At 41.7% G+C, this 21,047-nt stretch overlaps 1 protein-coding gene across 6 annotated transcripts in view; it reads left to right on the top strand.

The window, feature by feature from the left end:
* The window catches only part of FLI1 (Fli-1 proto-oncogene, ETS transcription factor), a 782,157-nt gene that overhangs the window by 740,281 nt on the left and 20,829 nt on the right, over window positions 1–21,047 (top strand). For all 6 annotated transcript variants that reach the window (XM_042475286.1, XM_042475287.1, XM_042475288.1 and 3 more), the window contains 3 exons: window positions 352–509; window positions 5,041–5,244; window positions 14,555–14,623. In XM_042475286.1, coding sequence (XP_042331220.1) covers window positions 352–509; window positions 5,041–5,244; window positions 14,555–14,623 — 431 coding nt within the window. The remainder of the gene's footprint in view (window positions 1–351; window positions 510–5,040; window positions 5,245–14,554; window positions 14,624–21,047) is intronic.

Genomic DNA, 21,047 nt, shown 5'->3' with positions numbered 1-21,047 from the left:
TAATAATAATAATAATATGTTGTCATGTTTCTTGTTACTGTTGCCGTTTATAGAAATATATTCTCAAGTTGCAAAGTGTTTCTTTTCCACATTAGAACGCATAGTAAGCAGGTACTGTGTTCTAGACTTGATCTTGAGGTGTGCAGATCCTTTCTGTAGATATTCACACACTGTTCTTCATACAGAAACTACTGATAATGGAACCAATTTCTTCTGTGAAGCTGTAGGTGGACAAGATTCCTGTGATTCATATACGAGAGGCATTAAAGACGCTTGAACTTTGGAGAGTGGGCAATCACGACCAATCTTGATCACTACAATCTTGACCTGATGTCTCTCTCTTCATTTCAGGGAGTCCCCAGTGGATTGCAGTGTTAGCAAATGCAACAAACTGGTTCCTGCTGGGACAGAATCCAACCCCTTGAACTATGGCACCTACATGGATGAAAAGAATGGTCCTCCTCCCCCCAACATGACAACCAATGAGAGGAGAGTCATTGTTCCAGCAGGTAAAAGGCCACCTGTTTCTTGAACATGGATGGGTTTTCAGAATTGACAAAACTGGGTCTTCGGCCCAATGTAAAATTTCTCATAAGGCAGATATAGGTCCTGAGCAGACAGGCCAAAATAAAGATGCTTCAGGTCACTTTGGAGGTACGCTGTTTAAATGAAGCTGTGCCAAAACTGTGCTCTGGTCCTTAGGACTGGAGCATGGCTTTGGCATGGCTTCCAGACTCTTAGGACACATGCAGCATTTAAACAGCATACCTCCAAAGTGACCTGAAGCAGCTTTATTTTGGCCTGTCTGTTTGGGTCCATAGTGAAACCACATACAGCTTTTAATAAACCTTGTTTTCTTTCCTTTCCATTTCTAATGTATTTGTTACTACCAGATGTTGCATTTGGAGTTGGGAAAGGATTCAAATGCAACGCTGAGTCCTTTGTGTAATAAGAAGGAAAGAACTGGACTGCTAGATCAGAGGAAGGAAGAAAGAAAGAAAGAAAGAAAGAAAGAAAGAAAGAAAGAGAGAGAGAGAGAGGTGCTCAGATTGTGTGACTTTAATGTCTCTGCTTTTCATTGTGAAATATTGAAAGGGAGGAAAACAATGTGGTGTAGAAACTGGAACAGAAGTTGCACCACTTCATAAGAACTTCATCTTAAAAACAAAAACAAATTCTACTCATTATTTTAAGTGAGAGAGTAGTTTTCCCATTGAGAGATTATATTTGCCTCCACTATTTTCTTTGCTCTTACTCTTTGCACCAATTATCCCTCCTCTCTTCTTTTTTCTTTTCCTTACCTATTCTACAATGTCAAAGAGAATGCATGCTGTAAATGAAGTTGGTTAGTTATAATTGCAGTCATTATTCAGTGGGCATACAATGAGAGAATACAGAAGGAAAAATGAAAATATGACTATTTTTGTGTGTGATGCTTTGCACTTTTTGATAAGAGTCATGAGAAAAATAGCAGAGGATGCAGATAAAAGTGCAGATGTGTAATGATAAGTAGCTCAGTAAAAACAGTAGTATGGCATTGTACTTTACTCTCTAAAGGGAGGTACAGCAGATTTTCTAAAAAATGCTTGTAAAAGTACAAATACATAATTGCCCTTAATATCTCTCTGTATGTGCCTGTATTGGTTTTATGAGTTAAAAGCAGCAATATTGCAACCAAAGGGAGGGGAAGAACATATAATACTGACATGCATTATTTAAAAGAAGCCTAACCAATCCAGTACATTCCAGATGTGTTGGACTACAGCTCTTCCAGAACATGCTGGCAAAAGATTATTGGAGTTACAGTGCAATATATCTGCAAGGTAGCAGGCAGAGAAAAAAATTTCTGTATGTGCCTTCAAGCCAGCTATTGACATACTGTGACCCCATGAATTTCATAGGGTTTTCTTAGACAAGCAAAGGTGGTTTTTCTAGCTCCTTACTCTGAAATGTAGCCCACAGCGACTGGTATTCTTGGCAGTCTCCCATCTATCTGCCCTGCTTATCTTCCAAGAAAGGACCTGGTGTCTTTAGGTTATTTAGGGCCTATTCAAAGGTTTTCTAGCACTTTGAAAATCAATGTTCTTTTTTTTTATTGCTACAAATGATGGAGCTTGCAGTCTGAAACATCTGAAGGGTACCAGGTTGGGGTAGGCTATGATAAGCCTAGCCCAGGCTCATGTACTTTCCTATTTCTCTCAGCCTCTGAGGAAGGCAAAGGCATTCCTCTTTGCCATTTGGAAGAAGGAGAGGAGAAAGGGAAAGGTGCAAGGCCAGGAGGGGGAGAGGCTCATTCCCCGCAGTGGTTAAACTATGGTTTAGTGTTACGTCTTCTGTGATATATTTACTGTGGTCACTGTAAGCCTTCTGCCACTTACGGTCCCTTAACTGCTCTTTTTCTAACCAAAAAATAAATAGAAAAAAAAGAGCTAGTAACTGCTCTTGGAGGAGAGGCAATTCATGTTTTAATAAGGCTGCAGGGGCACCCTTTCACTGTTTACTGTCTAGAAATGCACACTGTACAAACCAGAAATGAACGTCTGCACTTCTGAATCTGTGGAGGGTCCCCCCTTTTGACATTTTTTGCAGTCTGTGTGGCCCTTAGAGGATCACAAAGCCAGAAAATTGGCCTTGTGACACACCACAGTGGCCTTCCCCTGAAATAGGATTGCCACGTTCGTTCTTAAAATCACTACCAATGGGGAAAAATAATTTCTCCATTTAGATCTTAATTTGCAACTGGCAACCCTGCATTCAGCGGTGAACTGAATCCAGGATTCCATCCTTTCCCCATCTGTGTTGACTCTGCAGGACTAGCATTGCAAGCAAAGGGTGAGTGGGTGGGAGTTAGAAGTTTGTTTTGTCAGTCCAGTCTGGAAATATGACTCAGACATATAAAGCAAATTTGTCTGAGTGAGGAGAGGTCATTTTCATAGAATTTACTACTTTCTGGACCACAGTAATAAACATCCATCCAAAAATTTTAATAAGCATCTGTACAAACTTTGTAATGGACCGAGAGCAGGGCCAAATGGCTTTGACTGCCTGGTTGTAGTTGCCTAGCTCCCACAGACTTGCAAGATTAGCCTCTCCAGGGAAAGTATAGACTTACTTTAGGGGAAAGAGAGATCAAAAGGGGGGTTGTGAATGGGTTTGAGTAGCCCAGACCAGGGGATGCCCTTAGAATCATCTTTGTGTGTTGCTAAAACTCCCAGATTTGCTAGGTGGAAAAGGCATACCCTTCCAATTGAACAGCAAAGTGACCTCTAAGGACATTCTGTGCCTGAGATTTTGTGTTCAGTGCCAGATGAGAACTGAATCCACAATCTTTTTCACAGAAAAGTTGACCCCTGGTTATTATTTGCCTTCAAGTCCTTTTCAGCTTATGGCAGTCCTAAAGAGAACTTATCATATGTTTGTTTTTTGCAAGATTTGATCAAAGAGAGGTTGACATCAACTTTTGATTTTAATGCACCACCTCCATTTCCCAACTTACCTCTTCCAAATTTGAGCCAAATTCAGAAGTTAGGCTGATTTTATTGCACTTTCCCCTGAAAATGGCTTCCCGTTGCCTCCGCTGTTGAATTCGGGCCCCGTGAGTCACTTTGGCAGCCATTTTTTTCCAAGGGGCTTCCAAATCGGAGGCGGTGCGATAAAGTCCTTTGAGGTTAAGAAAATGTGGCTTGCTCAAGATGGCCCAGTGGGTTTCCATGGGAAATCAAACTCATAGTCCAACACTCAAACCGCAACACCATGCTGGCTCTCTTTAATCTCCTGGGTGGGGATTATGGGCAATATGGTCCAATGAAGTAAATTATCCAAGCTTTTGGAATGGTCCCTCCTTCCTGTTAGTAAGTTGGCAGTGCAATAAATTAGTATGATGACAATTGTCCATCTTCACAGGAAACCCTTAACAACCTTGCTCCAACCTACCTAGGAGGCTGCCTTTGGTGCTATGTTTCATCTTGATCCACAAGGCAGGCTGGAGACTCTCATCTGATATGTATCAAGTTAGGAATATGGGAAGTGTGAGTGGGCAGAAAAGCATTCTTGGTGGCTGCTCTGCTTCAGTGGACCACTGTGCAAGGAATTCTCCCCTAAGCCCAAACCTGTACAATTCTTAGAACAAAGATGGGCAACTGCTAGGGGTGAGAGGCCATACTTAACCCCCAGCAGGATCTTACAGGGGTGTAACAACCACCATGTCACCCATTCTTGGCCATGTAACTCCACCTGGACAAGTCAGACTCTCTCAGCCTGAGAGGAAGGCAACTGCAAACCTCCTCTGAGTAAATCTTGCCAAGACAACCCCATGATAAGTTTGCCTTGGGGTCCCCAATAAGTCAGAAAGGACTTGAAGGCACATAACAAAAGCAACATGGCCCTAAAACATGATGAAAAGAGAACATAATGATATACCCCCCAACTATGCCTCAGGGAGGAGGCTTTTTTTTTAAAAGCAAAGAATGAAGAAAAACCTCATTAAAAAACCTGGAAAGTTGCTAAATAATGATAACATGGGAGAAAGAGATGACCTTTTGGTGAGGTTCAGGCTGCCATAAACTGACCCCAAAATGGGTATTAATTCCTACCTTCCAAGTATCCCAGTTTGGTAGGGACAGCCCTAGTGAATCATCTGTCATCCCAGTTTTCTGACTGCTTTTAAAATTTCACAATTTTTCTCTCATTCTCTCCCTTTTCCCCTTTGCCCTCCGTTTTCCTCAGTTGCTGCAAAGAGTTCAAAGTGCAAAAGTTGTTTGCACAGAGGCAACGGGGGCAAGAGAAGAAGAGGGGGCAGAATTTTGCCCTTCCCAGTAGGTTCAGGCAGAAGCAAACTGCTGCAGCCCTCCTCTTTTATGTGCTCTTCCTTATTCACTTTTGCCCCCTTGACTACACTCTGATGTTGCTTGGCCACACATGTCCCAGTTTTCCTCTGAAAAAATGTGGAGGCCATGTTATTTGATGTCACTGTGTTTCTAAAGCAAAAACTATGTTGCTGATCATCAACCTTCTCATGATCTTCTCATTTTCTTCTGATAGACCCTACATTATGGACCCAGGACCATGTACGCCAGTGGCTGGAGTGGGCTATAAAAGAGTATGGTCTAATGGAGATTGACACCAGTCTCTTCCAAAATATGGATGGCAAAGAACTGTGCAAGATGAACAAAGACGATTTCCTCCGGACCACTTCCCTCTACAACACAGAAGTTCTGCTGTCTCACCTCAGTTACCTCAGGGAAAGTAAGTGGACACTTTCCTTTCCCATCTTACTGCATGGTCAGCATGTATTGAATGGATGATGGAAAAGCAAGATTTTTGAAGCATTTGAGTGTTTTCAGTATTTCAGATTTACTGTTGATTCAACTCCTTTGTTGTGGTTTTGACTCCAGGGATGCACCTCCACTATAGAAATAATGTCATTTGACACTGCTTTAAATGCTGTAGGTCCATCCTATGGAACCCTGGGATTTGTAGTTTTACAAGCCTTCTCTGCCAAGGAACGCTGGGGTCTCACAAAACTACAAATCCCAGGATTCAGTAGGACAGACCCAGGGCAGTTAAAGTGGTGTCAAACTGCATTATTTCAGCTCAGATGCACCCTTGAACCTGGCGATGGTTTTAGTCACTTATTCACTTTTTGTGTTGTGTTGTATGTATCTATTGAATTTATGCTGCACTGGATTGTATCATTTTATTGTGATTTTTCGTCAACATCTTCATCAATGATGTTATAAACTGAGCTGTACTACCTGTCTGTCTGTCTATACACAGACACACACATTTATACAGTAGGAATAGGTGAGCATTTTGTTTCAGTTCATTTTTGATAAGAACAGGCCAAATTTCGCAATTTCCTCATGTTCAGGATAGAAAGAACATAAGATTTTAAAATAAATTAATCTGGGAGATATCTGATTCATCAAATGAGACCCAAGGCTCTGAATTCTGTTTAGCACTTTAAAATCCAAGTTTGGATCCCTTCTTTCTTTGTTTGTAGTTTTTGGATTGCCAATTCTTTTATAGAAAGGCTCCTCATCTTTACCATATATACAGATATGGGTAACCTGGTATTCTACAGGCTAGCAATATCTGTAGCTCCATATTTTTGCCATTGTGGAAGAGTTTTCCATTCCCTCAATCAAAAAAATTGAAAAAAGGATTAACCAAAGCTCACAAATATTCAGAAGGGTCGAAAGCCAATTTTTTCTTATATCAAATATGCAAGACAATAATTTCCCCCACCCCAGCTAGGTGTACACAGAGATAGGACCAGCAGGAGATCTGTTTTGCAGAGGAAAAGAGGAATAAAATCATACAGAAAGCAAAAAATACAACACATTTAAAGTTAGTGAGATTCCATTAGTATGAGGAGACCGGAGAGCCTTTGCAAAAGTTGTGTGGTTCTTTACTGATATTTTATTGTTGTGAGAAGTAATGGATAGTCATCATTAGTGACAGCTGGTGGTTTCCATGTCAGTGAATCCACTCTGGGTTTTAGTCCAAACTTTAAAGGGGCTATCCAAGAAGCTGAACCAAGCTTGGGGACAAGGTTCAACGCTTTGGATAATTCCTTCAAAGTTTGGACTAAAACCCAGAGCAAAGCCATTGCTTCAATGGCATGAGAGCTGTCAGTTCTCATTGCTTGTCTTCACTGAAGTCTCATTTTGTTTTACTCCAAGGCAACAGATCTCATGTTTGTCAAAAATCCTGCCAGCGTACCAATTCTGTTTCTCTCTCTATATATATATATATATTGCAGTGTCTTTGAGATCATAAATGCTAAATATCTTTGCTAAGTCTTCTTTCCACCCACATCTGACTTGGCACCAGAACAGTGGCATTCACATTGCCATTCTGGTATTTCCCAGCCCTGTCACATTGGGATGACTTGAATCTTGTGCTGGATCCCTCCCCTTGCTTTGTACCAGTGGCCCATAAGATGAGAATGCCAGTTGCCTGCCCCATTGCCCTCTCACTCCTGGCATCACTGGCTACAATTGAGATGTTCTGACAAATATATAGAAGGCTTGTGCTCATTAAAGTATGCTTATAGGCCAAGCAGGCTACTGGAGACGATTCTTTTCCAAGCAGCTGCTCTTATGTCGGCCTAATGACAGTCTGGTTTCTGGATTTCTGGGTTACTCCCTTGTGGCGCAACGCCTTTTGAAGGGAATTTATTGTTTTTCCAGACTTAATTTCCATTGACTGTTTAGTGCTGGGTTTCTGAAGAAGAAATAGGCATCCCAGCCCATTTCCCTATTACAAAGAATGACAGAGGCATTGTAATCTACTGGTACAAGCTAGTAATCCTTTTTGGATTGGGGCAAAGAGCAAGAATCATGACCAAATTTCATGCATAGGAATCAAATACTTGGTTTGTCTTCAGAGAGTCTTGTGACTTTTTGCTCCCTCCCCAAGACTCTTAAGCCAGTAAGGGTTAAGCCTAAAGTGTGTTTATGTGTTGCACTGACTGACAGTAACCCTATAGAGATTTTGCATGCCGGTTGTTAGAATGCAAGCTGTGTGTTGCATGGCATGGGCGTGTTTATGCTGGCAGTTTGCCACTGGGTTATGGCAAGAACTACTTCACAGTGGTTGTACATGGCCAGCACTAGTTTGATGTTAAAAATAAAATGCTCAAAGTTGCAGCTATAGTTTTAAGACAGCCGCGTAGTGTACTTTTCAGAGAACAGTTCCTCTGTTTCAACTGTTGCTTATTTTGGATGCACCATCCAAAAGAGTCCAATGGCTGCTTTACACATTTGCAGTTTTAAGTACTGCTAATTTCAGAGGCACCTTTCAAGACTCTAATGGCTGATTTATGGATTGCCATTTTAGGTGTACACTTGATGGTTGTCGTACCCTTGGAACGTACAGTTTAAAACACTGATGTATGAATGAAGCATACTTACTTTAATCATGTCACTCCCTGCTGTTTGCTGGTCTCTAGACCCCAATATCTTCTGGCAAAAAATAGCTAATTTCTTCTAGTGGAAACCTGTAGGAGTAGTGATTATCTTTTAAAACAAGGTATACTTCTTTAAAACAAAATGCATCCTGTGCCATGATATGCCAACATATACCACATACCAGTCTGGCCACCTCTGGTTTCATGAAGGTGTGTGTGGCCTTCACTAATTTCAAGGGGGTGAAACTTGATCTCTAGGCACTTGTTGCTTGACCACCCCTTATTGGACCCCAGTATTGGCTACTGCTCCTTATGGGAAAACCCAGGTTGGTTGTTCTGCAGTCAATGGCCCTGTTTACATGGGTCTTTTAGTACATCCTGACGACATACTAGGGTTGCCCGGGAGCATAGTTTTTAGACGCTCCCTAACCCTAGTACGTCGCCAAGACATCAAAATGGCGGTGCCCTGTCTACATGGGCACCGCCATTTTGACATGATGGACGCCTAGCATCCACACGTCCCTACTGGGCCCATAACCTTTGTTGGGGCATAGAAAGACGCACTGTGTCCACCACGACCACCTGAAAAAGTTGAACCACGTCGACAGGACGCCAGGGAGAAGAAATCTGAAGAGATGTCTGCACAGGTATTCAGGCCAAGAAGGAAAATAGTTCTTCACCACTGCAAACAGCCTTGAGCCCCCGGCTTGAGAAATAATGACAAGAGCACTTCAAGCCTTCACTCTACATGAGGGCTTTAATAATAAAGTTACTTTGCCAACCAAACAACCATAACAACAAAACAGAGAGGCAGTTACTCTTACACCAACTGTCATAACTGACACACTCTCTCAGAAGGACTGGCAGCATCAACATTCCATAATGTAAGTGTCAACTGTCAACTGCCACTGGAACTGTAATAGGTTCCGCTACAGCTCTATTTTGTGGTCACATACATGTCATTTCCTAACAGTCCCAACATGCTTGTGATGCAGCAAGTGTGCCATTGGTGCATTGCAGTGTCACAAGCGTGCCGCATAAAAAAACCATCTTTTAAGGGTTCTTTTTGCTCCGCGGGGAAGCCCCGCGGTCTGGAGGCTGCAGCTTCCCCACGGAGCAAACTAGGGCGGTGGCAGACCGCCTGCTTTGGATGGTCTGTATCCCGCCATAGTCATTCCAAAAGATGATGACTGACTTAAAGGTTAAGGCACACCTTACACCACATGTACAGAAACCAGTAGGACTTGCAGTTGAATCTCCCTTTGACACTGGTGCAGGATAAGGTTTGAAGGCAATAGGCTACATTATAGCCTGTGTAGTATATGCATAGTACATTCTCCCAGATGCACATGAACACCAGTGGTAGAGAATCGGGCAAACTCCATGCAATTGCTAAAATTGATTGAGGCCTCATCTGCACAGTGAAAATAATGTTGTTGGACACCACTTTAACTACCATGGCTCCATTTTATGGAATCCTGGGATTTGTAGTTTTTGTAGCACCAGAGCTCTCTTACAGAGAAGGCTCACAACACTAGAAATCCCAGAATTCCACAACATTAAACCATGACAATTAAAGTGGTGTCAAAATACATTATTTCTGCTGCACAAATGAGGCCTTAGGGCCCGAACAGACAAGCCAAAATAAAGCGGCTTCGGGTCACTTTGGAGGTATGCTGTTTAAATGACACACATCTTAAAAGGCCAGAGGCTGCGCCAAAGCTGTGGTGCTGTCCTTATGAATGAAGCACAGCTTTGGTGCGGCATTCAGGCTCTTAGGACACATGCATCATTTAAACAGCATACCTCCAAAGTGACCCAAAGCAGCTTTATTTTGGCCTGTCTGTCTGGGTACTTAGACACTCAGAACAGGAAAAGAAAAATATGCTGCTGTGTCGGCATGAAGCCTTTCAAAATGTGTGTCTCCCACACCCCTCAAAAGATTTTAGGAAACAACTCATGAATCTAGCAAGAAAAGACTGGCTCATCCAGACTGGAATAGAAAAGTGTGAATTCTCACAATAAAATGCCTTGAATTTTGCTGGGTTGTCACTTCCACATCCATTCATTCCATTCTTTTTGTGAGCTGTTGGCAGCTATTTCTTGGATTTTTACTAGGGTTCTTCAAGACATATTTTTTTCAAACAGGGGCATGGTTTGCAGAGCTGGGTCCTGCTGTTTTGAAGAGGAAATTTTCTCATCTCTGAATGTTTTCTTAGCATTATCTAGAGTTATAGTGCAAAAGTGCAATGTCACTGATGTGCCAGAGTACTATTATCTAAAAATAAAAGGAAAGGAGGAAAGCAAGAATGGAAAATGTTGTTCTGATATGTCTCAGAATTAAAAAATAATCTACTTGAGGAATAAAATGTTGCAGCTGGTGGCAGGAATTGAAAGTAAAACCTCCAGGACAAGAGAAACATCAATTGGAAACACACACAGAGAGAATTATAGCAACAAATACAGCAACCTGTTGAGGTATTGGTCCTATTTGAATGGCAACATTGTTCTTTGGGGGCAGGATGAGTAGTCAAGATTTGCAGACTCCAATCCCTGAATTTATTTTCTGTGTCTGGGTTTAGACTTCAAACATAACGAATTAGTAAGACAATAGTCATATTGGGCCTGTATGGAGTGTGTGTCCTATCTATGAGTAATGACAACGAACCTTCATTTATCTGGAATTAGGAGCAAAGAGGGCAGTTTGTTTGGGAGGTGAATTAGGAATAGCAAGTACATTTCTATACCACTTATCAGTGAACTAGCACTCGGTAAGTGGTTTGCAATGTGTCAGTTGCCCCCAACAAGCTGGATACTCATTTTACAGGTGGACACGCTTGCATCTGAATGTTGCTCCTTTCCCTTTTAAAACCTACCCCGAAAGACTCCTAGGTCTCATTTTTCTGTCTGTCTCAATGCCCTGTTAAGCTTTGCCGTCTCTGTTCTCCGCCGCGCCACCTCCATACACAAACCCAACCATCTCTTTGCTTCCCCTCCCTTTTTCATTTAAATGTCTTAATAGGAAACACATTTTGCTTCTTTTTCTGGTGTTCCCACCAGAAACCTCAGACTGCCGGGCAAAGGTGAGAAATTTGAGCAATAAACTCAGGCGACTCTTTTGCTCTTGGCGGCTGGGCCTGTGTTGTTCGGCAAAATATGGCCCTCTCCTTTATCTGTCAAGTTCATTGAAATGACATTTTCCCTTCCCTTTCCCCTTATTCTTGCCTTTTCTTTTCCCTCTCTCCCAGCCCTGAACACTATGCCAGTCAGCATTTTAGCTGCACATTCAGTCTGTTTCATCGGAGGAAGCCTCGTCCCTTGGCACTTGCCCGTTTGGCTGATGCTTGTTGTGCTGAGCTTTGAAATTGGGATCCATTTCCAATATGCCAGAAAAATGTGTCAGCCAGAAAGTGTTTCCTTCACTGATATTTGAGAGGAAGAAAAACAAAGCAGACACCAAGGGTATAGGTAGACACACGTCTTAGAAATGGTGGCCATCCGTTTTGGCCAGTTTGAGAAGCGGACGCTACCAACGGTAGCACTGTGGTGCTTCCCTTTTCTGGCATTGATTCTCCTGCCCCAAAGAAAATCAGGTGAACTTGTTGTTGGTTTTTTTGTGCCTTCAAGTCATTTCTGACTTATGGCGACCCTAAGGCATGCCTATCATGGTGTTTTCTTTGGAAGCATTGATTTTATTTATCCACAAAGGCTCTCAGAATGGCTCACAAATTATTAATTTGACAGTTCCTTGCCCCTCAGGCTTACAATCTAAATATGATAATCTTGATACAGCACACAAGATGTATATATATTACGTCTATGTATATATAAACAAAAAGAAACCACTGAAGCAAGAGTGAGAAACAATGAAACGTCTTAGCTAGCCGGGATCTCTTAAATCTTTTAAATTAATGCAAGCAAAATTTAAATCAATGATGTCTTAGATTTGTATAAAGTCTTACTATTAGCCTTCTTAATATTGGATTTTCCCTTCTTCTTCCCAGAGTTAACATCTTCATCCAAATTGTTTCTTGTCTTCTTTACTTCTCTCAAAACCTCCTTGCTACAGATTCCCTTCCAATACCCACTTACCTACAAATCCCCTTCCACTATCTTTCTTTTCTCTCCTTCCTTTTCTCTACTTCCTGATATCCATTCTTACCTAATCTTTCTTCCTCTTCCTATCACATCTACCTTCTTTTTAGGAAGGTATGGTATTTTAGTGCTTCCCCATTGAAACAAGGCAAAAGTCTCTTCAGAGCTTGGGGAAATTCATTCTTTTGGCTTAGAACCCCTAGAAGGGATCCTAAACAGTAGTCTAAAAATGTATTTTTTCCAAGTTTGGACTCTTTGGTCATAGAAAACTAGATCATCAGGCCATCACATATTGGTTTTCAACAGCTGTGGGATTTCTTTTTTCATGCTGAAGTATTAAAATATGTGCTCTGCCAACTCCATTCTGAAGTAGTACAGTCCCTGGAGAAGTATACTGGTGTAAATATTTGGAATATGTAGAGTGGCTCTAACAATCTAATCTTCTGGAATTTGCATGGCCAGTTTCATTTAGAATGGAAAACAAAACAAAACCATGACGTCTTCTGTTGTTATAACTCCTCCCTTTCCAAATGTGCAGGCTGGGCAAGTATGGTGAGGTACACAGTAAACAGGCGACACTGATCTTTTTGAAATATCAGTCCAGTTCCACTTCTGCAAAAGCAGCACAAGAAACAGGCTGAGGCCCGAACCCTATTGTTAATTCCAAATGGAGCAGCCCAGCTGAATCAGTGGAATTTACCTATATGCTAACTGATCTGCCAGAAATTGGTTCAATGAGGCCAGTGTATTCAGCAAGCACTCTAGGTTTTAGCATCAGTAAACACTGGTTCACAATGCAAAGTCTTCTGTTTGATTTGCCTCTACACATGGACATACCCTGTAACATTTCACAGATGAAACCTGGACATGTGTGGCAAAGCTGGCAAAAGTCATTAATGAGAAAGAACAGAGATGCTGCCGCAGTTTGCTTTTGCCTGAATCTGCTGGGAAAGGCAGGATTCTATCCTGCCTTTCCTCTCTCTGCTGCTGAGTTAATTTTCAAAACATTTCTGCACTTTGAAATCAGTTTGCAGCAACTGAAGTAAACCCAAGACAATGGTAGAAAGTGGGAAGAAGAGAAGAAAAACATTGATAATTTAAAATATAACGGAAAGCACAGGATGACAGAGGATTTATTAGGACTGTTTCTGCCAGACCAGGACAGTTGAAGGGCATGCAAAGCTGAAGCACCATTTGAACTATTGTGCAGTGAGCTCCTCCTTGTTCACTGGAAGAGAAAGTAGAAAAGATCTCTTTTTAAAATCCAACAAAACCAGGACTATTGCTATTAGTTAGAATGAAGCAGCTATCTCAAGTAGCAGGTGCTGTGGACCACGCTAAACTGTTGTCAGGCAGAGCTTCATATATTATATGGCCTATCCTGATTGCTGATATCTCTAGTTTGCTGTCCTCAGATATTGTAGTTGCTATTGTCCCTTTAGTGGTCTTGAAAGATGATGCCAATAGCTGGTTTCTCTACCTGGAATGAAAAGGGATGGAATGAGATTGTTCACTTTTCATCCTTGAAATGGAGCAGGCATTCTTTTGGCACTAAAGATGCAAAAATGGGTAGAAGAGCTTTGGAAAATGTTCCTGCACAGTGAGTACAGGCAGAGTGAGAAAACAGATAATTTCTCAATCTAAATGACTATACTAAAGAAGCACCTTTGGACTAATTCTATAACTCCTTAAATTTCTCTGTAATTCAGTATATGGTAGAGAGTTTTACCTTTTTTTAGATTTCCCACTGATATGTATGTATGGAAATTATGATCATATTATGTCTACATGGATACTTTGTCAATACATTGGCCATTACTGTATTTTATTGTATTCTATCTTTGTACTGGCTTTGTATGCCGTAATAAATTTGTAGTTGTTTGACATAATTTCTCAAAGCATTTGAGCATAATTCTCTCAGTTGTCTATGACTTGCTGACAAAGAAGCTGTGTTTCTTTTTGTTAGACTTGAACTTTGCAGCTATCTTAAAGTCTATACAGACAGGCCAAAATAAAGTTTCTTTGGGTCACTCTGGAAGTATGCTGTTTAAATGATGCATGCATCCTAAAAGGCCAGAAGCCACGCCAAAGTCATGCTCCAGTCCTAAGGACTGGAGCGCAGCTTTGATGTAGCTTCTGGCCTCTTAAGATGTGTGTGTCATTTAAACAGTATATCTCCAAAGTGACCCGAAGAAGCTTTATTTTGACCTGTCTGTATGGGCCCATAGTTAACCTTAGTAATATTGAACAGTGGTGGCTGATGGCTTTCATGTCAGTGTGTATATGTTGGTGCAGCAAATCCATTCTAGGTTTTAGTCCAGAATTTAAAGGAGCTACCCAAGGTGCTGAACACTATCCAGAAAAGGACCTATCCGTGGGGGTTGGGCAGCACCTTTAAAGTTGGATTAAAACCCTAGAGTTGATTCAGTGCACCTCTAACACAGAAGCAGATGGCTCCCAGTGATGCTGAGACTAGTTTTTATTCTTCCCATTTACAAATGACAGTTTTTTTGCATTGCAATAAACCCCTCTTCTTTTTCCTCCCAGGTAGCTCATTGCTGTCTTACAATACAACAGCCCATACAGAGCCATCCTCTCGACTCAGTGCCAAAGAAGGTGAGAGCTTCCCTCTTCACATCTATCCTATTAATGGTTTATCTAGTGCCTTCAATGTGAAATCACCAAATAAAAACAGATCTGGAGCTCAGTTTGGGTGGAGTGGGAGTGTCAAATCTCCTCTGCTCTTTAAGTTAAGTTTGTACTTCCTACTGTTCCCAATAAACCCTCTAACATGGGTGGCAATTTAAGATGTTAGACAGTGCATAACCCAAAGAGAACAGATGGATTGGTGTGACATTTTCATATGCTTATCTCTAGATATGATTGCAAATTTAGAAAGGACTACTGATATTTTAATAGAAATGCAATACAACAGAGGTTTCATCAAAGTTTGGGGGAATGATCAAGTGACCTGTGTTTCTACTCAGTTTGCTGCCATAGTCTCAGTTGGTGATGGAAAACTTTAGAGACAATGGGACTTTATCTTTAAGTTGGACTTGGACTGGATCTCCCTTCAAATAGAGAACTGTCCTCTGCAGCATGGAATTTGGGGGCTTTCTCTGTTGTGGCACCCCAGTTATAGAATATCCTCCTCTTGGAAGGCCAGTTGGCATCAATGTTAGCATAATTCCAGCACGAAGTGAAAACATAGGTGTTCACTAAAACTTAACTTGTTAAATTACATGATATGTTTTAGCTTTTAAAAACCGTTTTATATTAATACAGTATTGTTTAAATTATTCAGGTTGGTTCTATTGCATGACACCCAGAGATTTTTAGGTTGTTGTTGTAGTGTGGCTTCAAGTCGTTTCTGATTTCTGACAACCCTAAAGCGAACCTATCATGGGGTTTTCTTGTCAAGATTTGTAGGATTTCCAGGATCTGTTGTAGGATTTTCAGGGTAAGATTTATTCAGAATGTAAATCCCAGCCTTTGCCTTCCTCTGAGGCTGAGAGAGTGTCTTGCCCAAGGTCACCCTATGGGTTTCCATGGCTGAGTGTGGATTTGAACCCTGGTTTCCTGAGTCATAGTCCAACTTTCAAACCACTACACCATGCTGGCTCTCTGATGTTTAAACAGAAAACGAGATATAAATATTTTAACTAATAAATATGCTCAGTAGCAGATTGTAGCTTCCATGATGTTGGGGCTGTGAATCCACTGTTTTTCCTCTGGGTTTTTTAGGCTGTATGGTTGCGTTTTGGAAGAATTTATTCCTGATGTTTCACCTGCAACTGTGACTGCCATCTTCAGAGGGCAGTGTTCCAGAACATGGACACACAGCCCAAAAACCCACAGAAAACTCTGGATGCCACCCATTAAAGCCTTCAACTTTACAATCTATTCTGGATTTTAGCCTGGACACAAAGAGCCCAAACAGACAGGCCAAAATAAAGCTGTGCTGGGTCAATTTGGAGGTATGCTGTTTAAATGACACATGCTTCTTAAGAGGCCAGAAGATGCACCAAAGCCGCACTCCAGTCCTAAGGATTGGAGTGTGGCTTTGGCGCAGCTTCCAGACTCTTAGGAGGCATGCAGCATTTAAGCAACATACCTTCAAAGTGACTCGAGGCAACTTTATTTTGGCCTGTCTGTTCAGGCCCTAAAAAACTTATTCAAGGTGCTGGGACCTAACCCCTAACAGATTCTTTGGATACTTCATTGCAAGCTCAGATATCTGTTTTCAAGCTTAACCTGAGCAGATCCATCATCCCCTGACATGAAAGCAACTAGCCTCAACTGTATATACTAGCACCATAATCAGGATATTTTCCCCCATTCTCCTCTCTCTTTAGTGGCATCACTGAATGTTGAAACTGAGCAATGAGGGGATGGGGAAGGAACAATAGCAGTGGTGCCTCTTCAAAGCCTTAGGTTTTCCATAGGTTGGGGATTCATCCCCATCAAATTATCTCAGATGCTTCCCCACAGTTAGCTGAGCCACTGGAGTATGATGACAGTTGCGATGCAGCACAATGGCGGAGGCACCAGTTTGTGAAGAGGTGACTAGAGTCAGCCTGGTGACATCTGCAATTACTTCTTGGACTTTCATTTGCTACAAGGAATGAATGAATTTCAACAAGTGAAGCATCACTTGGATGAGTATCCAGGCATAGCACTCCAACATTGCTTGCTCTGTTCCAGCATGGGGGTGCTGGACTTTAACTAACTCATGCCTTTGTGGCCATCTGTTTCAGCATGAGGCATGCATTTTTATATAAAATCAATTCTGCAAAAAGGTGATGTCTCATCGTACTGCCTGATTCCCACATCCTGCAGCAGCTAACTCCATTTCCCCTAGCAATCACTTAATCTAAATCCCAGCTTCACCCTGGCTTTATGGGCCTAACCCTTTGCACATACAGAGAAAGCAGGCAGGGTCTGTTTCAGTTTAACATTTGCCATCCTCAAGTGTATACTGAGAGCTGATGGGCTTAGCTTTAGAAAATTGGGGGTGGGGAGAACCACCAAATTTCTTATGCCATGAAGTTACAGGATTTCCTCTCTCTGACTTCATAATACTAACACATGAGAATTGTTGCTGTAAAATAAAGCCTTACATTTATGGAATCAAAATGTATAATGTATTCATGATTCTTGCTCAGTTGAAGAATATGTATGTATGTGGGACAGAATTCTCTGCAGCGAGGTGGAAACAACTAGGTCTAGTCATGCTAGTTCAACTACTACAGCCCAGACCACCAAATGCTAAACTGAATTTTATTTCAAATATATGTTTAGGCTTGCCTTTGAAACCTTTGGTTTTTGATGCCAAAACGGTCTCTTTTTTTGTAAAAATCAAGAGTTTTGCACAAAAAGGGAGGGAGTGCACAAAAAGGAATTTTGCTTGTATACTAAGGTTTTGGGAAATGAATGGAATAAACATAGATTTACATCCCTATGCAAAGAAGAGATCTCTTTTATAACTATTACGGCTATCAGACTGTGGCTGATTAGTGCCATGCAGGAAAAAGCCCACTTTATTCTTCTGGTTGTTGTTGTTGTTGTTGTTTTGGAGTTTGGTATTCTCTTCCACCTTCTGCAATGACCAAAGGTGCCCACCCACTAGATTCACTGTTGGGCTGCAAGGTTCCCCATGGCCAATCCATTGACATTGAAGAGTGGAGGGGATTGGAGGAACATTTAGCTAGGCTCCCATAGTAGACATAGACTGATGATGCCATGCACTGAAGCTTCCAGAAGACTCCAGGAGATTTCAGTGGATGAAGCCTTTGGTCTGCTACTGGTGCTGGGAGCACAGCTTCTCCCTCCCCAAACCCCCCCCCCAATTCTCCTCTAGTAACAGAATGGCTGTAGGTATCCAAGAAAGCAGCCAGCAGCTGATAACAAATTGCCTTGCCCTTGCCTGGTCAGATGGCTGCACCCCCCCCCCCCCCCCCACAGGTCTTCCAAGTCCACACTGGACTTGGAAGGCAACAGATACCCCCACGAGCCTTCTGAGCCCATTAGACCCATAAGGCAGCAACTCCCCCTCCCTTGCTAGACTTGGAAGGCAGCATGCCCCGTTGTGTACCACCTTACTGGGTGACACCCCCCCCCTGGAGTGTCACCCAATGCAGTCTGCAGCCCCCCGCACACCCGTATTGATACCACTGTTGGGAATACTTACAGGGAGCCATAGGACAGGCCTGCATGTGGATATGATTTATGCTACCTTTGACTATGTAGGATCTTAGCCTATGAGTACAGGGTGGCATGCTTAATGCTCTCTAATAAATAACATTTTACCTTCCATATTAAAAAACTATTATGTCATATGAAGATGAAGGAAAAATATATGAAGCTACTTTTGTTGAGTCAAATAATTGGTCGGTCCAAAAGTTGGAAGTTACTTTTTGGACTGTAACTCCCAGAAGCCAAAAGCCACTAGCTGTGCTGTCTGTGATTGGTGGACGGTAGTCTCCTCCCCCAAACAACCTTTCCATACTCTTAGTCAATCCAGAAAAGCAGTGTTTCTTCAAATTTGAGATATCTATCCATTTTAAATATGGTTTGGATTTTTAAAAATATTTTGTGATAAATTGTCCGAGCAAATAAAAAAAATCTACAGTGGTGTTTTGCACCAAGTTTTATGTGAAAAAGCTTTTTTGCACAAAAAGAACCTTCTGTTTTTGTCCAACCTTCTATTTTTGTAGATTTTCTTTTTTTGAGGGAGGGGGTGCTGTTTGCAGAAAGGTTAAAAAATGAAGAATCTTGCATCGGTTGACTATTTTTTAAAAGATGTCTTGAGGCACTTTTTCTCAATTAGGAGAAAAATTACAAGTGTTCCTTACATTATTTGTTCATACCCACATTATGAAGCTGACTTGTTTAAACAAACCATAATTAATAATGCCAGTCTCAGGTTAAGGTTCAGATGATACAAACTGAGGTTAACTAGAACAGTTATACAGTCGCAGCTGATGGCTTCCCTGTCACTGGGACAGTCAACAATTCAAGTTCTCGCCGTGTTTAAATATTTGAAAGGATGCCATACTGAGGAGGGAGCAAGCTTGTTTTCTGCTGCTCCAGAGACTACAATGCGAAACAATGGATGTAAGCTGCAGGAAAAGAAATTCCACCTCAACATTAGAAGGAACTTCCTGACAGTAAGGGCTGTTTGGCAGGGGAACAAACACCCTTGGAGTGTATTTGAGTCTCCTTCCTTAGAGATCTTTAAGCAGAGGCTGGATGGCCATCTGTCAGGGATGCTTTGATTGAGAGTTCCTGCATGGCAGAATGGGGTTGGACTGGATGGCCCTTGCGGTCTCTTCCAACTCTATGATTCTATGATTCTAATTCCAGTCTGAAAGGAGCTACCCAAGAGCCTGAAAATATTTAGTGGATAAGGTTCAGCATCTCTAAAGTTCAGACTAAAAGCTGGGGCAGGTTCATCATGCAATGGACATGGAAGCCAAAAGCTGCCACTGGAACAGTAACTGCTCCCCAGAGCATCTCTAGAAAGGGAAGGGAAGGGAAGGAAATCCATGACATGAGCCCAAGACCCACTGCAGCTCATTCGCAAGACACTAAATTATGTTGCAGACAATGCATTCACAAGAGTTCAGGCAGTGTATATGAAGACTTACCTGAGACCTCACAGTTATGAGTGCTTCCAGTTGTCGGTCTCCTAGCTCAAAAGGCATTGCGTAGCTGTCTCATCTTTTCCACCTGACTATATACATTCTTTTCTAGAAAGAATAAAGATGGAAGAAACAGAGAGAAAACACATAAGGTTTATAAATGGAAGATGTTAATATCTGTATCCTCTGTAAAGCTCTGTCGGCAGAGTTGTTGCACCATAAAACCCTCACCTGGATCATCCTCTGAGAATTTCTTGACTGTATAGAACTGGCTGCTGCTGAGGATGAGAAAGTTTAAGCTGTTAAGAGCAGAGACAGAAAGAATATTGTAAAATATTCTCCCAAATGGTCAAAAACCATTTGTATCAAGTTGAGAAATCCTAATGTGAAGAATCTGGGACTGATGAGAATATTTGCAGTTCAGGGCTTATTCTATGCAAATTTCATCTAGGGTTGTTTTGCACAGGTAACAGCATTTTCTGCATGGAAAACCGTTATTTCTTAGCAGACATATTTCTTAGCAGAAATGTCATTTCCCACTCAGGAAATGTTACCTGTACAGAAAATGCTATTTTCAGTGCAAAAAAAGCCATGTCTGGATTTTGTAGAGAGCTAATCCCAAACTATGGCCCTGTACAGACAGGCCAAAATAAAGCTGCTTTGGATCATTTTAGAGGTGTGCTGTTTAAATGATGCATGCGTCCTAAGAGTCCAGACTGGAGCAGGGCTTGGGCATGGCTTCTGGACTCTTAGGACGCATGCATCATTTAAACAGCATACCTCCAAAGTGATCCAAAGCAGCTTTATTTTGGCCTGTCTGTATGGGCCCTATGAAGTCTTAAAAAATTGTGCAGTTTTCAAAGACTTACTCTCAGCAGGAAAAAGATGGCTAAAGTTGTTCATCCCTTACTTCAAGAAGAAATTTGGCAAAGAATTACATCCCTAGAGATGAGGTGACTTTACAGGGATACCTTGGGGAGCCAGGAGGGAGAAATCTTGACATGATGATGTTTAGAGTTGTGTTTCCTGTAATGTGTAGTTTTGGCTTCAGTAAAGGATGTTATCTGATCTACTGCTGTGCATTTAACCCCAGCCATCTGCTTCGGAATAAATGCATGTGTACACATGTACACACACAGACACAGACACATCAATGCACAGAGGATTAATGCCACTCTTTGCAGGTGCTGCTTTTGTCTGCTAAGCAGACGCCTACTTGAGCCGCCTTGTGCTTTCCCTGCAGAGCAGCCACAGCCATCCCTAGAGAAAACACTCTCGCCAGGTAGCAACAAAGCTCATCCTGCTCCTGCCTGGCTCCATCTCCAAATGAATACATATCTCTTTAAATAATAATAATAATAATAATAATAATAATAATAATAATAATAATAATAATA

This window comes from Sceloporus undulatus, chromosome 6 (genome assembly GCF_019175285.1).
Source record: "Sceloporus undulatus isolate JIND9_A2432 ecotype Alabama chromosome 6, SceUnd_v1.1, whole genome shotgun sequence".
Taxonomy (NCBI): domain Eukaryota; kingdom Metazoa; phylum Chordata; class Lepidosauria; order Squamata; family Phrynosomatidae; genus Sceloporus; species Sceloporus undulatus.
The sequence above is the reverse complement of the archived record's forward strand: the minus strand, read 5'-3'. Positions and strand labels throughout refer to the sequence as shown.